The 18,091-nt window shown below is 38.8% G+C and overlaps 2 protein-coding genes across 2 annotated transcripts; one reads left to right on the forward strand and one right to left on the reverse strand.

Annotated features, from left to right (window-relative positions):
• Positions 1–1,828: 1,828 nt before the first annotated feature.
• On the reverse strand, positions 1,829–9,155 carry LOC108695349 (elongin-C). The gene is made up of 4 exons (XM_018223807.2): positions 9,001–9,155; positions 6,334–6,382; positions 3,542–3,685; positions 1,829–2,255 (listed from the first exon to the last, which is right to left on the reverse strand). The coding sequence occupies exons 2-4, from the start codon at positions 6,335–6,337 to the stop codon at positions 2,065–2,067; spliced, it is 339 nt and encodes a 112-aa protein (XP_018079296.1). The 5' UTR covers positions 6,338–6,382; positions 9,001–9,155; the 3' UTR covers positions 1,829–2,064.
• Positions 9,156–12,555: 3,400 nt separating this feature from the next.
• On the forward strand, positions 12,556–15,769 carry tmem70.S (transmembrane protein 70 S homeolog). The gene is made up of 3 exons (XM_018223808.2): positions 12,556–12,787; positions 13,394–13,505; positions 15,291–15,769. The coding sequence occupies exons 1-3, from the start codon at positions 12,635–12,637 to the stop codon at positions 15,743–15,745; spliced, it is 720 nt and encodes a 239-aa protein (XP_018079297.1). The 5' UTR covers positions 12,556–12,634; the 3' UTR covers positions 15,746–15,769.
• Positions 15,770–18,091: the final 2,322 nt, after the last annotated feature.

An 18,091-nucleotide genomic window follows, 5' to 3' on the forward strand; every position in this document is an offset into this window, starting at 1 on the left:
TCTAATCGTGCGATCAAACAATTTTTCGTTCGATTGAACTATTTGTGGTAAATCCTTCGACTTCGATATTCGAAGTCGAAGGATTTACATTCTACCCTAGGTAAATCTGCCCCTAAGAGAAATTTAGCCTGTGCCCCACTAGCATACTAGTAGATTTGGAGATTAGGCTTTGAATTGTGAATGGAACACTAGAGCCAACCACAGTGAACGTTTTGCAGACTGTCCGGAATCACAGTCATGCAGAAAAGACACAGCGCTGTTAGGTATTTTAAATAAATAAGAGAATGGAATGTTCTATATAGAGGATAAAGGTCTCATCAGGAATTACACCAAAACAAAAATGTAGCAAAGATAGAAAAGACGAGACCAAGTCATGGAAAGCAGTAAGTGACTGCATACAAGCTAGACATTTTCACTAGAGAAACAAGTCCAACAGAAACAAATCAGAAATAGAATCCAGATGAAGGCAGCTACAGCAGGCTCACACTTGATAAATGCACATCAACATTCTCAAAATATATGCTTTACAGGAATGCTGATGGGAATGGCTAATAATGGCAGCACCTGCAGGTAAACTGGAATAACTGCTGAGAAGGTGTACAGCTGAGCCTAGAATAACTGAAAGCAGAGACGATGCCTTTATAAATGAATGACTCTGTAACCTGACCGTAGCAAGAAAACAAACACTGTGGCATGTAGTTCCAATAACAACCTACAAGCAATTAGCTTTGAGCAGTCTAATATAAGTCTGAGAATGATAGCAAGGGGCAGATTTATCAGGGGTCAAATTGAAAATACCAATTTTCAAATTTATTATGGTAAAAACAGTGAAATTCGACTAGGGAGTTATTCAAATTTTCAATTTGAGTTTTTTAAAAAAATTATTAGATTTTCAAGATATTCTCTGGCCCTTTAATGACTCAAATTTGACTATTCTCCACCTAAAACCTGCTGATTTGCTGTTTAAGGCAATGGGATACGTCCAGGGATCAATTTGGAGTTGTTTGCAGCCTTCCTGACATACAAATTTCAGTGTAAACAATAAAAACTGGGTAAATAGTTAAAAAATGTTTCTAATATAGTTTGTTAGGCAAAAATGTTATGTATAAAGGCTGGAGTGACTGGATGTCTAACATAATAGCCAGAACACTACTTCCTGCTGTTCAGCTCTCTTGGTTTACACTGCTGCTTTAAAAACCAAGGGTTCATATATCTGGATCAGACTGGAGAAATTCTGCATCCTACGTTTCTTTTTTCCATATAAAGACTTGGCTACACATCCTGCATTGCTGATTACTTATTTGTTTTCATTGCAGCTTGTATTGCTGCTATGTCTTAATTACTATCAGACCTTTGATAAATGGGTCTGTAAATGGGAGGAATCTGACTTTTTTCAGTATTTAGGTACAGGTATGGGATCCATAATGCAGAAACCAATTATCCAGAAAGTTCCATATTAAGGAAAGGCCGTCTCCCATAGACTGCATAATAAACAAATAATCCAAACTTTTAAAACGGATTTCCTTTTTTCCTTTCTGAAAAAAACCCAGGTCCCAAGCATTCTGGATAACAGGTCCCATACCTACAAATTAAATGGGAGGAATAGGACTTTTTAAAATTTTCAGTATTTCAGTATTACAAATACTAAAAATTATACATTAAAATATTTAGCCGATTTAATGTTTTGCTGCTTTTTTTTTTTTTTTAGACAAATTCAGCAATATACAATTACATGAAAACAGTTTAAAGGCTTACAAGGCAAAGTGACTTCCTGGTTAATCGACTTTAGTCTAGAAACAATGAAAAAGAAAATATCTAAAGCACTTAATTAACATCAAATATTCATAACTGTTTATTAAGGACAGTGCGAGGGGAAAAATATATTAGCAACAAGCAGGTCAATTCATGCCGGCTGCTTTGCTAAGGAAGGATGTGGGTGCGTAACAATATACATATACAATTCAGTGCTTGGAAAAATGCAAACATGCTAAATAGAAAAAAACCCTGGGCATTTAAATATAAAAGAATCCATTTAACATATTGATTTTCCATAATTTATTTTATTTAACAGTCGAGGAAGTTTGCTGCCATCAGCAGTTCCAGTGCGATCTCTGGAGCAATGGGAAATTCTGGGATTTCTGTGGAACTGTTTGTATAACGAACTTTGTAGGTAAAATACATGCAGACTTTAGACAGAACATGGGAGGGAATCTCTCGGAAATTCACTTCATTGGTTTCATTTTCAGCAAATTGTCCTGTGAAAACAATACACACATGTCCCATTGGTTAGTAGTCATCAATCAAATAAGTGTTCTCTTGCTTTCATCAACACATCGGTGGTTACTAGACTGTTTGATTTTAAGGGAGGAACTCCACGATGCGTCTGGATAACAGGAAGTGAAGGAGAAATAGCAGGTAAGAACTACATTTATCCGACTGCATAATCTCGAGTGTATGCGGATCTGTTTCCAAACATTTATCTTCACAAAATCCGACACGTCGCATGCGTTTTTTCACATTGCGAAGTGTCGGCACAAGACGAATCATGGAGTTCCTCCCTTAAACTATATTTAAATTGAGAGATTTCGCCTACCGCCTGTCTCCCCAAAACAAAGTACATAAAGGAATATATAAAATCCCAAACCTTTTGGTGATTTCCTTTTTGCTGTATAATTGGCCCATGGAAAGGGCCTATACACTGCTTTGCACTCTGCCCGAAAGGAACCTATGTGAGGTGGTTGAAGCACACACAACTGTATACTAGGAACTCTCCACTCTGGCTTGAGCTGCCTTTTTAATTAACCACCTGAGATACCTAAGAACAACTCAAAACACCCGGGCTGGACTAGCAGTCCCGGAACCACTCTGTTAGGAACCTGGGGCATAAATAAGCTCCGTCCTGGACTTTCCCAGGTATCCTGGTAGTGAGCTCACCACACCAGGTAGATTATATTGTCATTCCTTTAAAACACATTCATATTTTGGTGTGGCTGTTCCTTTAAGTCTACTAGAAAATCATGTAAATAAATAAACCCAATAGGCTGATTTTGCTTCTAATAAGAATTAATTATATCTTAGTTTGGATCAAGTACAAGCTACTGTTTTATCATTACAGAGAAAAAGGAAATCATTTTTTAAAATTTTGGATTATCTGGATAAAACTATCATTGGTAGACGGCCTTTACGTAATTGGAGCTTTCGGGATAACGAGTTTCAGAAAACATATCCCATACCTGTACTATTATCCATTAAAAGGGGACCAATGCCTGACAAATCAGGTAAACTTTGAGCTGTCAGATTAATGTATTAGCCAGATCTACAGCAGAGCAGCCTATAGCAGTGAAGATCCAGACCCAATATTTCCAAATATGCCTCCAACAACTTCTGTTTTGTCCTGCTCAAGCACAGAATCATTTTTCTGCTTATCCCTGGGTAAAGCCTAAAGATGCACTGGGTACAGAGCTCATTAGAATAGTACCCAAGGCTAGCACATGGAGATGAACAAATCCTAAAAGGACGTAGAGAAAACAAGCTTCCATACCTGGACCACTTAACATGGCCTTTATTGTTCCTGATGTCAAAGCATGTTCCCTTTTAACAATAAACTCATGGCCATCAGATGAAATCAGTTTTACGTACATAGCATCAGGACCCTCACAGCCACCATAGGTTTTCTCTTCACCATCTGTAAAGAACACGGCACTTTGTTACATACGTCAATTACCTTTTTTCTTTAAGGGAAACTATACCCACAAAATAAATACTTAAGCAACAGATAGTTTATATCAAAGTAAGTGTCAAATATATATTCCGGTTTGATAAGTTTCTTTAATATAAGTAAATATTGCCCTTTTACATCTCTTGCCTTGGACCACCATTTTGTGATGGTCTGTGTGCTGCCTCAGAGATCAACTGACCAGAAATACTACAACTCTGTAACAGGAAGAAGTGTGGAAGCAAAAGACAGAACTCTGTCTAATTGGCTCATGTGACCCAACATATATTGTGCGTGTGTGCACTGTGAATCCTACGATCCCAGGGGGCAGCACTTATATTTTAAAATGACAATTTTCTCTTTATGATTACCCAATGGCCCATACAACTAAAAAAGTACATTATTAAGAAAATTGTTTATTTACACGAAACAGGGTTTTACATGAGCTGTTTCATGCAATATATTTTTAGTGACCTCCATTGTTCTAGGGGTATTGTTTTCCTTTAAAGGACATGTAAAACCTACATGATCCTACCATATATATGTGTTGAGCATATTTACCCACCCAAATGTCATCATTTGCACTGTACATACATATACCACATTTTCCTACAACAAATAGCAGCTTTCACACAATTTCTCCTCTGACTCATCATCAGTGACATTTACATGTGCGCTGTAAAGTTTATGCGACCAAGAATGCAGGAGTATACAGGCACAAATTACTTTGATGAAAAAAAAACCCTGCTTGGATTGAGCACTGTAGTGGTTAAGCTGAGCCCAGGAGAGGAGGTTAGGAGAATAAAAAAATAGGATCAGACAGCTAGAAAAGAGTTCCTATGGGAACCAGCAATGCCATCTCTTTATTGGCTGCTAGACTGGAGGGCATGTTTAGTAACCCGAACTGAGAAGAATTGAGCATGCCCAATTGCCAAAGCGAATTCCTATGGTTGGGTGCGAAGTGGGTAAGAGGAGGAGAAGGAATCCTAAGTTATTAATTGGATGCTACAGCCTTCTTATTAAAGGAGAACTAAATCCCCCCAATGAGAAAAGCCCCATCCATTACCCTCCATAGTGCCCTCTCACTTCTTCCCCGCATAGCACATTAGTGCAAAATGTGTATTTCACGTATCTATGCAGAGTAGCACAGCAAATCTCAAGGACACAATCTTCTGCATCTTCTTTGGATCCTCTTCCCTTCGGCCATTTAAATGTGAAATTGGTGTGAATACTGGATTGGCTCCAACTGTGCATGCACCAAATAGCTGTAGCAGTGTCGGCGGTTTCTTTCCAAACATAACCAAAGATTGCGCCATAGAGCTGCGCTGCTCTGCACGGATACACATTCAGGGACATATTTTGCAATAATGCACTAAGCAGGGAGGGGGTAGTATGGAGGGTAGTGGATGGGGCTTTTCTCATTGGGGGTGGGTTTAGTTCACCTTTAACCTTTTATCAACTGTAGTGGCAGGTTTTCAAAGACTTTAAAGAGGCTGTTCACTGGTTAAAGTTGTGTGGGGGGGTTTACATGACCTTTAATATAAAGAGGCTGTGGATAGTGCTGTACTGAAATTTATAGTGTCCAATCAATTGACACATCATATAACAATGGTACAGGTATGGGACCTGTTAAACAGAATGCTTTCCAGAGAACGGATCTTTCTGTAATTTGGATCTTCATTCCTTAAGCATAATAGAAAATCATGTAAACATTAAATAAACCCAATAGGATGGTCTTGCTTCCAATAACGATTAATTATATCTTAGTTTGGATCACGTACAAAGTACTGCTTTATTACTCTAGAGAAAAAGGAAATAATTTTTTAACATTTTTATTTGGATAAGATTGAGTCTATGGGAGACGGCCTTTCAATAATTCATAAGTTTCTGATAATGGGTTTCCAGATAAAGCCCATACCTGTATTTTAGCATACAGAAAAGTACACATACAAGTCTGGGGCCTACTCACAACAGCTTACACCTGAAAGTTTAAAATGAAAAGTTGAAAGGTACATTTTTATATCATATTGCCTTTTAAGTAACCAAGTTATTTCAGAAATGTATTTTTACAGGAACAGTTCAGTGTAAAAATAAAAAAAAAACTGGCTAAATAAAAAATGTTTCTAATATAGTTAGCCAAAAATGTAATGTATAAAGGCTGGAGTGACTGGATGTCTACAATAACAGCCAACTTCCTGCTTTTCAGCTCTCTAAGTCTGAGTTAGTGAGTTTATGGGGAGCCACATGGGACATAATTGTTCAGTGAGTTTGCAATTGATCCTTAGCATTCAGCTCAGATTCAAAAGCAACAATTATGACCCATGTGACCCCCCTCAAGTCACTGATTGGTTACTGCCTGGTAACCAATCAGTTGAAACCAAGAGAGCTGCAAAGCAGGAAGTAGTGTTCTGGCAATTATGTTATACGTCCAGTCACTCCAGCCTTTATACATTAAATTTTTTACCTAACTATATTAGAAACATTTTTTATAAATATTTTTGCACCGTCTATTTATGGGCAGATTTAGCACCAGTGGGGAAAGGACTGTAGCAACTATGTATTCTCTCTGTTAATCGATCTTAGCTCTATATGAAAATAAAGGATAATAAACAACATACCCATGGTTGTGGCTTAAGTTCGTCTTGTTATATAAATCAAGTGATGATTCTGGAAGAGAAAATAAATATAAATATTTAACCTACAAAAATATAAGTGTAACATTCTATTTTAGGGTCTTGTTTCAAAAATTCGAAAAACATTTCTTATGCCCAGAACCATACAGGAGACATCTAACTTTTTTTGTACGTGTAATCTGTAGAGTCTGCCTATGGTTGTAGGCACATGAATGAATGGCAGCGGAGACCTTTGTGCTATGGAAGCTGCAGGTTTTTTCTAGCTGCCTGTTAAAGAAGCCTTTTAAAGGGGTTGTTCACCTTTGAGTTAACGTTTAGTATGATGTAGAGAGTGATATTCAGAGACTATTTGCAATAGGTTTTCATTTTTTAGTATTTGTGTTTTTCAAATTATTTCGCTTTTTATTCAGCAGCTCTCCAGTTTACAGTTTCAGCAATCTGGTTGCTAAGGTCCAAATTACACTAGCAACCATGCACTGATTTAAATAAGAGACAGGCATATGAATAGAAGAGGCCTGAACAGAAAGACGAGTAGTAAAAGCTATAACAATAAACGTGTAGCTTTACAGAGCATTTGTTTTTTAGATGGGGTCATTGACCCCCCATTTTAAAGCTAAAGCCGAGAATCAGAAGAAGGCAAATAATTCAAAAACTATTAAAAACAAAAATTAATGAAGACCAATTGAAAAATTGCTTAGAATTGATCACTCTAACATACTAAAAGTTAGCATAAAGGTGAACCACCCCTAGTATTAATGGAAATTACCCGTAACGCGCGGTTACAGACAGATTACTGCTGTAAAAGTGTCTTTCTGAGCATTTCTGGGCTGAAAACTGTAGTTTTCATTATTAATTCTTCTATGCCGGCTGAAAAAACTTGTGGGGGAATACATCAAGTACCGTGGGCGGTACAGTACTTCTGAAGCGACATATGGCTAATACCAGGCACATTTTTAAATTCAACACAAAGCTACAATATCAGGGGCATGGACAGAGATTTATTTAGGATAATTAAAGTTTTTTTTAAAAAAAAGTAGCTGTGCTGAGTTGAATAAAGCCAAAAGAGGTATATTTATCGTATACAAAGTATAATGTAGTGATTGGTATTCTTAGACAACTCGCAATTGGTTTGTAAAAAATTTAAAATTTAAAAGACCCAGATAAAGGGGCACATTTACTTACTGTCGAATATCGAGGGTTAATTAACTTCGAAGTGGAAGGATTTACCGCTATTCGTTCGTTCCAACGATCGTAGGAAAAATCATTAAATCCTTCGAATCGAACAACTCGAAGGATTTTAATCCAAGCTTTCCCCACAAGCTAGGAAAGCTTATGGGGACCTTCCCCATAGGCTAACATTGATGCTCGGTAGGTTTTAGGTGGCGAAGTAAGTGGTCGAAGTTTTTTTTAAAGAAACAGTACTTCGACTATCGAATAGTCAAACGATTTTTAGTTCAAAGTCGTAGTCGAAGTAACCAAAAAAATACTTCGAAATTCAAAGTATTTTTTATTCTATTCCTTTACTCGAGCTAAGTAAATGTGCCCCAAAGTGTCTGAGACATTTATAACAATCACTTAGGGTGTCTTCCACCCATTCAAGGGTTGCCTCACTGGAACTGTGGGCTGATGCAGACTACTTTCTGCCTGGGGCAAAGCATAATAACACAGACAGAAGCATAACCAGTCAGACTGTATTTTGGATCTTACACAGGATTTTTACATAGCAAGGTATGGCCGAGCTCAGCAGGGGTATCACAGCTGAAAAAGTTCTAGGCAAAAGGCTGAATGATCAGCCAGCTGTCAGAATCAGTATGACTAGGCCCACCCAGAGAAAGGTCAGTGTCAGTCTGCAGGTATAAATGCATTGATTTGAATAAGAGACTGCAATACGAATAGGAGAGGCCTGAATAGAATAATATGTGATAAAAAGAAGCAATAACAAAACATTTGTAGTTTTACTGAGCAGTTGCTTTTAGATGGGGTCAGTGACCCCCCCCCATGTGAAAGCTGGGAAAGGTCAGAAGAAGCCAAGTAACTTATAAAAAAAAAAAAAAACTATAAAAAATAATAAAGCTGCTTGGAATTGGCTACTGTAGAACATACTAAAAGTTAACTTAAAGGTGAACCACTCCTTTAAATACAAAACTAGAGCTTTGTTTAGGGCTGGGGTTAGAAAATAGGGGGACCCAGAGATGTGGGAGGCCAATAAAGACACAGAAGGTCCAACCTGAAACCCTTTAGGTGCTGTTTAGTTAACCCCTGTGTCTGTGGGAAGAGAGAGAAGCAGGACAAGAGCTGTTAGAGGACTGAACATCCCCAATGTACAATATACGTGCTCTTGTCTGTATAATCCTCCATCAACCTGGGGTAATGCAATATGTGCCCAACCCTGTCACCGGCCTCGCTGTTCTGCACCAATTCCTGATACAATACTGTATACTGTAAGGAACATCATGTGCATTATCCCACCTGCGTTGTACCTTAAGGAACAACCCACCGACCTATTGCTGTTGTTCAACTACAACTCCCGTCGCCCACGACAGAACTCGTTGCCAAGAGTTCCAGCTAAGAAATATTTCGGTACTACAAAATGACCTCCCCCCCAGGTCTCATGTGCGGCCTATCCCCTGCTTAACCAGCCAAACCCCTTACCGGCCGCAGATCCGAGAGTCCTCCAGCGGCCGCAACACTCCTCTCCCTGGCGACAGCTGCACAATTGCGAGCAAGGGTTTATGGGAAACGGACATGACGTGTTACTGGACGCGGAAGTGCGACTCTGATTGGAGGATGGGTAATTGCGTTTGGCTAGAAAGGCAGCGCCGGTGTTTTTGTATTGGCAGCTGCCTGCCCTTCCATAGAGTGGCATGTGCTGGAGTAGGAGAGAGACAAAAGCTGGGGACAGTCTTTTGCCGAGCAGAGTAGGAATTGCAGCCAGCAGGGGAAATAAAAAGAAACATTAGATATACCTGACTAGTAAAGAATTTTTAAAGAGGCTCTGCACACAAAAAGACATAAGAGAATGTAGTTCTAATCTAAGCATCTTTCCAAAATACATTATAAGGCTGGTTCACCTAGTTAACGTTTAGTATGTTATAGAATGGCCAATTCTGAGCAACTATTCAATTATTTATGTTTGTATAGTTTTTTTTTTTTTAAATGATTATTCCTCTAAATGTTTCCTACTTTCAACATTAACTAACTCCATATAAAAAAACAAACAAATGCTCTGTAAGACTACAAATGGATCGTTATTGCAACTTTTTTAATACATTATCTTTCTATTCAGGCCCTCCACTCGTGATATTCCAGTCTTTTATTCAAAACAATGCATGGTTGCTATGGTTATTTGGACCCTGGCAACCAGGTTGCTGAAAGTGCTGACTGGAGAGCTGCTGAATAAAATAACTGGAAAACCACAAATAAAAAAATGAAAGCCAATTGTCTCTGAATGTCACTCTCTACATCAGTGGTCTCCAACCAGTGGCTAGCGAGCAACATGTTGCTCTCCAACCCCTTTGATGGTTCTCTTTGTGCTTATTTTTGAATTCCAGGCTTGAAAGCACATTTTAATTGCATAAAAACTAGGTGTACTGTCAAGTTTAGCCTCCTGTAGGCTGCCATTTCACATAGGGTCTACCAAATAGCCAATCACAGCCATTATCTGGCACCCCCCGAGAGTTATTCATGCTTGTGTTGCTCGACCAAATTTTGTTATATTTAAATGTTGCTCACGGTTATATAAAGGTTGGGGACCCCTGTCCTACATCATACTAAAAGTTAACTCAAAGGTGAAAAAAACCTTTAAAGGAGAATGAAAGGTCACTATCACTATATGTCACCTTAGCAACAAGGTTATGCTAAAACAGTTAATTTTACACTCTTTTCTATTACACAGTGCTGCTGCTCTCTGCTGTTCCCAGGCACTCTATTCAATCAGATCAACACTGTTACATTCACAGTATGGTGATGTTAGCTTTCACTTCCTCTTTCTGCAGAGATCCCTAAGGGAATACGAAGAAGAGTCATAGCAAGCCCTCTGCAAGCTATTGGAAACAGTTATGACTTCTAAGAAGATTTAGAACAAAGGCACATGTGCAACAAAATCCAGCTATCAGGGGAAGTGAGATCATGATCAGAAATGCACTGGAGTTCTGATAACTATTTATTGATAAGGAAGGAATATTTGTAAAAAACAAAACAAAAACTATATATATATATATATATCTATATATATATAGATATATATATATATATATATATATATATATATATATATATATATATATATATATATATATTTCCAGAAAAGAACCAGCAACCACAGGGTATTATTAAGAATCAAAAACATGTATTGAATAAAGCATGCATAGCAAACGTGACGTTTGGTGTATAAGTAATCTGAATACCTTTCCTGCTTCCAAACCATTGGAAATGCACAAAATGCCACTTTCTTTCATTAGGAAATAAACTTTATTTTCCCTTTCACTTGGAAATTGTTTATAGTGGGGCATGATAGTTCTATAAACATAACACGTCTGCCTTCTGATGCTCAGTTGCAACTTTCAGATCATCTGATCACTAAGATTATGTAAATGTGTGACAACATTCCAAGATTTGTATCAGGATTAGGCTGAACCTTAACCCCTTTTTGCAAAGTTCAGATTCAACTCATTACTATCCACGACTACCAGTTCTTTCAGTATCTGACATGATGGCACAGTGCTGTGATTGGGATACAGATAGGATGGCCACCTTTTCTGGAAAAAAATACAGGGCTTCCTATTAATAACATTGGCATCAAGCATAATTTTTACTGGCCAGGCCGATAAAATACTGGCCAGGTGGCAGCCCTAGATACAGAAACGCTTAAGGACTAAAGCATTTTTCAAAAAACAAGAGGGCAAAAAAAAAAAAAGTTGTAAAACATTCAACTCAAGTCATATAGGGCAGTTAGGGTTGCCACCTTTTATGAAAAAAAATACCGGCCTTCCTATAGTCTTGCCGCTTTTCCTATTAATAACGTTGGCATCAAGCATAATTTTTTCCGGCCAGGCCGATAAAATACCAGCTAGGTGGCAACCCTAGATACAGAAATGCTTCAGGACTTAATCGTACAAAAACTGGAGGGCAAAAAAATTAAAAAAAAAGATGTAAAACATTCAACTCCAGTCATATAGGGCAGTTAGTGTTGCCACCTTTTCTGGAAAAAAATACCGGCCTTCCTATATATTTATCTTTTTTCCCTATTAATAACATTGGGATCAAGCATCATTTTTACCGACCAGGCCAGGTGGCAACCCTAAGGGCAGTCGATGTACAGACAGACTTAGTAACTGGGGTGATGGACCCCTAAAGGTTGACCCCCAGACACCATCGTCCGACACTGTGGACCAGTGACTTGTAGGGTTGCCACCTTTTCTGGAAAAAAATACCGGCCTTCCTTTATTCTTGCCATTTTTTCCTATTAATAACATTGGCATCAAGCTTCATTTTTACCGGCCAGGCCGGTAAAATACCGGCCAGGTGACGACCCTAGTGACTTGTAAGGGTGAGCTCATTGAAGGTGCTCTTTTGCATGGGGACAGGGCAGTGACAGAGTTGGTTCAGAGTCTTGTCTAGATTCATTCTGGTTTCACAATGCTGAAACTTGGACAACTGTGAACTGAACAGCCCCAAGAAAAACAAACAAACTGATTAAAAGAACCAGACAGGTGGCAATTCTACAATGGTGTCCCAGTAGCATGCCTGTTAACTGCAGCTATTAGGGTTGCCACTTGGCCGGTATTTTACCAGTCTGGCCAGTAAAAATGATGGCTGATCCCAATGTTATTAATAAGGAAAAAAGATAAATATATAGGAAGGCCGGTATTTTTTTCCAGAAAAGGTGGCAACCCTACTGTCACTATGGAGGAGACTAACCAGCGAAGATTGCTGGGGAATGTGGAACTCGGTTTAAGCTTTATTACTATAGTTTCCATAGATGCCTTTTGCACACAGATATAGTTATAGTTATATAGAGATGTAGGGTGGCATTATTTTATTGTGAATTTATTTACATTTCTGCAAACTATTTCCACATACAGATGGGAGGTCAGTTGATAATAATTCCGCTTTAAACATCGCCTAGAATGAACCCGTATATGGTCAAGTTTATTCGGTGGGCGGTACTTTGAAGTAGGAACCATATTCACTATTCCTCGTTCCAAAGGGGAACATTAAACTGCGCACACGCGCTCGAGTCCTTCCTGTGTTAATGAGCGTAAGAATCGTCCTGACAACATAGGAGATGTTACGCTTGACAACTTGCTGCCGCCAGAGTCTTGCTCATAGTAGGGCGAGGATTAGCGCTGCGGGCGCACGGTCAGCTCCAGTCTATGGAGTCCTGTTCCCTAAAGAGGGACTTGGCATTGCACGGAGGAGATGTGAGCCTTCTACACAGGTGCGCTGAATGGGGGCGGCCATGTTATTATTAAGAACTGGCACTGCATCTGCTTAGAAACTGTGGTTGGACCAATCAGGGCCAGTTTTAGGGTAGACCAGAGAGGCCATTTGTCTAAAGGCGCCAATATTTTCACTGGCCCGTAGAGGTGTAAAGTAGGACACCCCCTTCCCCCTTTGCTGTTCCTCTCAAGCTGAAACCCTCTATCTTCTGTTGTGCTCCTTCTCTTCATGCCACTGACAGCTGCTGGCTGATGAGAGTTGTAGTTGAACAGCAGTTGACTTGTTGGACAGTCTGAAGCTAAGAGTCATAAACCAAACTGTAGTCCTTTTGAAAATGTGACAAGGATTTCTTACTCTGCACATAACACAGTTTTAAATGTTATATTCTTTTTAATTATTATATATGTGTGTGTGTGTTAGGCCTGGCTATACTTATATAAATACAAATATTTGGATATTCAAGGTAGAAAATGAAAACAAGGGGTTGACTGTATAAAGAAGCTACACTGATGCAACATAGAAAGTGAGGCAGGCAGGCATTTTGTATTTAAAGTGCAAGGACAACATTCTGGGTGCTGTTCCTATCGTTTCATTTCTTTTGCAGATTATACTACCTAATGTGACGTCTGTCCGGTATATTAGCACATCCCAAGGTGCTGGGAATTATGAAGATGGCAGATTAATTTACACTGGGAATCTGGCAAAATCAGTGCTTGGTAGGTTCAATCACTTTCATATGACATATAAAAGTTAAAATTAATGTGAACTACGTCTTTAACCAGTTGCACCTTGCATTACAATTGCCTTGCCTACACTGAGCTAAGGTTACACTGAGCTGACCCTTTAACAACCGTCTGTCAGCAAATCTACTAATTTGTAGCCTGAAAAACTGTCATCAAAAACCCATGGCATTAAAAAAATATGCATATATATTGCAAATATTCAAGGAGATGGTAATCGTGTGTTATTCAGTAAGGGCTTCCTTCTTGCTCCATTATCATATTGCCTCTTGAGAAGGAGTCTTTTGGTTAAAGTATTAGTATTATTCCTTTTGAATTTGACAGTGTTATCCTGGTGTCATTGAGGATAGTGGTCCCCAAACTGTGGGATTGGGCAGCCTAGGGGAGCTCAAAACTGTTTATGGAGGCCCACTATTTTATGTTTTAGCTGTCCTTAGAAGTCTAAGTAACTGAAAACTAGAATACACAGAAAAAAGACAGGGCTATTCGGCACTCAGAGGAATCCACAGGGCCAAAAGTGTAAGTTAAAAAAATAAGTCTTTGTTGAGCATAGTTAAAAGTATAAATGCTTCTCTATAGGCCCTACGCGTTTCGTACCTGCAAGGTATTATGATAAACCCATGATGAAGTACCTTGCAGGTACGAAACGCGTTGGACCTATGGAGATGAATTTATACTTTTAGCTATGCTCAATAAAGACTTATTTTTGTAATTTATAATCTTGGCCCTATGGATTTCTCTGAGTGCCGAGTAGCCCTGTCTTTTTGATGTGTATTTTGGATTGCCGTTCCCTGAAGCTGGGGGTGACACCAAAAAATGAAAACATTTTAAAGTAATGAAAATATAATGTAGTGTTGCTCTGCACTGGTATAATTGGCATGTTTGCTTCAGAAAGACTACTATAGTTCATATAAGCAAGTTGCTGTGTAGCCATGGGGCAGCCATTCAAGCACAGGATACACAATCGATAACAGATAAGTACCACTAATAAACTAATATAGTGATTCTTTAAACTTTAATTTGGAAACGAGCGATTCTGTATGAAGAGTGCTCTGGAGTGCGCTGTCCAATTAATACTCTGCAAGTAAGTACTACTATAGTTCATATAAACAAGCTGCTGTGTAGCCATTGGGCAGCCATTCAAGCACAGGATACACCATAGATAACAGATAAGTACTACTATAGTTCATATAAAAAGCTGCTGTGTAGCTATGGGGGCAGCCATTCAAAGCTGAACAAGGAGAAAAGGCGCAGGATACACAGCTGATAATAGATAAGCTCTGTGGTATGCAATGGGATTCTTCAGAATTTATCTGTTATCTACTGTGTATCCTGTGCTTGAATGATTGCCCCCATGGCTACACAGCAGCTTGTTTACATGAACTAATATAGTGATTCTAAAACAAACACACCAGTTTTGCCAATGTAGGGCAATATTACATTATATTGTTTTCCGTTGAAACATTTTAATTTTTTGGTGTTACTGTTCCTTTAAATCCGATGCCCTTAGCCGCATTCATTTTCTCTCTTGTTGTACGAGAAACTGAAAACAGCTGCTGAAATTGCACATTGCACATTGCAAATATATGATGAGTTTCAAGGTTCAATGAACATATTATCCTGTCAGTAATACTACTTGTCTAGCAAAGGTCCATTGATGAACTGCTGCATCTATTTTCTTCCAGGGTAGCTCTACCATGATTAAAACATTATTTTTCTCAAGTTGAACATTATCTAAAAAATGTTTTCTTCTCTTTACAGGGATAAAGTTTTTTTCATATTCCACCAGTATTTTTAGTATCTGCCTGATGCCATACATTCTGCTGCAGTCTGGAATTAGTGTCGACAGTTTAGCATTAAAGATCGCCTTTGTCAGCGTGGTAGGCTTCTTCACCTTTGTCACTCCAGTTACTTTGCACCTGATTACAAAAGGCTACGTGATCCGCTTATATCACAATTCAGAGACAGACACCTACACAGCAGTTACTTACAATGCCCTCCTTGCTGAAAAAAGGACAGTTTTCCACCCAAAGGATGTTGAAATACCCGGAGTAAGCAAGATGTTCACAACATTTTATGCCCAAAAGAAATCAATGTTGGTGAATCCAATGCTTTTTGGCAATCCTTATGACTATAATCATCTCATGGGCTATGACAAGCCTTTTACATTCAGCCCTGAAGAACTGAGTCAGTCTTCTGAGGATAAACAAAAATAAAATAAAAAAAAAAACATATATCAATTATTTGTGTTTGAATTGTGAGTGCTTGTATATGGGTTTTTATGGGATTATTTTTCTCTCTCTTTCTGAAGGCTTTTTCATGTTCATGCACACACTGATAAAACCAATTGTTGGGAATTTTTGCTTTTTAAATGATGCCCAGATAGTTAGCAACCAATATCTATGTACAATGGATATCTTTTGGTTTGACAATTGCCCAGGTTAGAAAATGTTATCTGCCAAACAAACATAGAGCATATCAGCAGATTAGTATAGAGGAGCGCCAGCTCTTCTGCGCTTCTATGCTGTTCCAACTTCTATGCAATCCAAAATAAAGGGATACTGTCATGTGAAAACATGTTTTTTTTTTCAAAACTCATCCATTAATAGTGCTGCTCCAGCAGAATTCTGCACTGAAATCCATTTTTCAAAAGAGCAAACAGATTTTCTATACTCAATTTTGAAATCTGACATGGGGCTAGACATATTGTCTGTTTCCCAGCTGCCCCCAGTCATGTGACTTGTGCTCTGATAAACTTTAGTCACTCTTTACTGCTGTACTGCAAGTTGGAGTGATATCACCCCCTCCCTTACCCCCCCCCCCCAGTAGCCGAACAAAAGAACAAAGGGAAGGTAACCAGATAGCAGCTCCCTAACACAAGATAACAGCTCCCCTGCCAGAAAGTAGTTCCATACTAAAGTGCAGGCACAAGTCACATGACTGTGACAGCTGGGAAACTGACAGTATGTCTAGCCGCATGTCAATTTCAAAATTGAATATTAAAAAATCTGTTTGCTCTTTTGAGAATTACGGTAAGTCTGCTGGAGCAGCACTATTAACTGATGCGTTTTAAAAAAAAAAACATGTTTTCCCATGACAGGATCCCTTTAAAAGAAAGGTGAATATACTGTGTTTGTATGGTATTTGTCCAGTCATATACCATAAGGATTAGCTCATGTATGGCCACCTTTAGACTCCGCTCTTATTTCAAAAAACTTCTACTGTACTGTAAAAAATAAATAAATAAAATCTCCCAGCAATGTTATGTGTTGAGGTGACTAAGTAGATCCTATGCAACTGCTCATAAATGTGGACCATTACCAGATGAGTTTTTTTTTTAACAGAATATTTGTGATCCAACCGGATCATAGAATGGGCTATCTGTACTGACCCTCAAACTGACCTGCACTTTTGAAAATAGTGGAAAACACCCAGACTGCCCAACCACATCTGCTCAATGGTCACTCAATATGTATTGCACCTTATGTGATGTCGGATGCCTGCAGTTGTGCCATAACCTATCATGGGGTGTGTGTAATATAACACAAGATGTACAGCAGCACACTGAAACGTCTTCAAAATTGCAGCATTTAGCGCCACCCTTGGCCCTTTGTCAAGCCTTACTGTGTATAAAACCACCAGTGCCTAATATATACTGTATAAAGATAAGATTCACTAATCCCATCTTAAACAGGTCTGAAGAGTCCTATTTGGGTCATGCAGTTTCTGCTCCCCAACAATTCTCTTCTAAAATTCTAATGCTGGTCTTCATAAATTAGGATTAAGTATCACATACAGTGTCCTGCCTTCTTAGATTCTGGGGCAGCAGGGAATATTTTAGATATCAACTTTGTGTATACACACACGGTATACCCACTAAACCCCTTATTCCATCGCTCAAACTATGCCATTGTTCCCTTGGGTGTGGGTTGGTGTCTTATAAGTCTGAAAATCTCCCTGTGTCTTTAGGTAATCACAAATTTCCTTTTACATTATTGAATGCCCTCATACAGTATTCCTGTTTTTCTATGTCTCCCCTGGTTGCCGAAACACAATCCCCGGTTTCATTGGGTCACTAGCAAAATACTACAATGGCGTCCAGGTTGTGAACCCTCGTGTTAAAAATCTTCCCATACTCTTGCTGCAACTTTTCAAGATATCTTACTATCTTGCTATTCTTCCTTTTCTGATGTCTTCTCTAAAAAAGCTGCGGAGACCCTTCCTCTGCATAGGCCCTATGAATGTGCTATTGATTTAATGCCAGTTTCCTCTCCTCCTACTCTTCTAGAGTCCCAGGCCATGGAGGACTATATTGAGGAAAACCTGGAGAGGGGGTTTATAAGGCCCTCCTCTTTTCCTACGGGTGCTGGTTTCTTTTTTGTTGAGAAGTAAAATGGGGGGCTGAGGCCATACATAGACAACAGAGTTCTAAATAATATTATGGTCAAGAATAGATACTCCCCGTGATGTCTGAACTCTTCGATAGAGTTAAGGGCGTCACCATTTTTCTAAACTTGATCTAAGGGGCGCATACAATCTAATTTGAATAAGGGAAGGGGACG

Source organism: Xenopus laevis, chromosome 6S, assembly GCF_017654675.1.
Source record: "Xenopus laevis strain J_2021 chromosome 6S, Xenopus_laevis_v10.1, whole genome shotgun sequence".
Lineage (NCBI taxonomy): Eukaryota > Metazoa > Chordata > Amphibia > Anura > Pipidae > Xenopus > Xenopus laevis.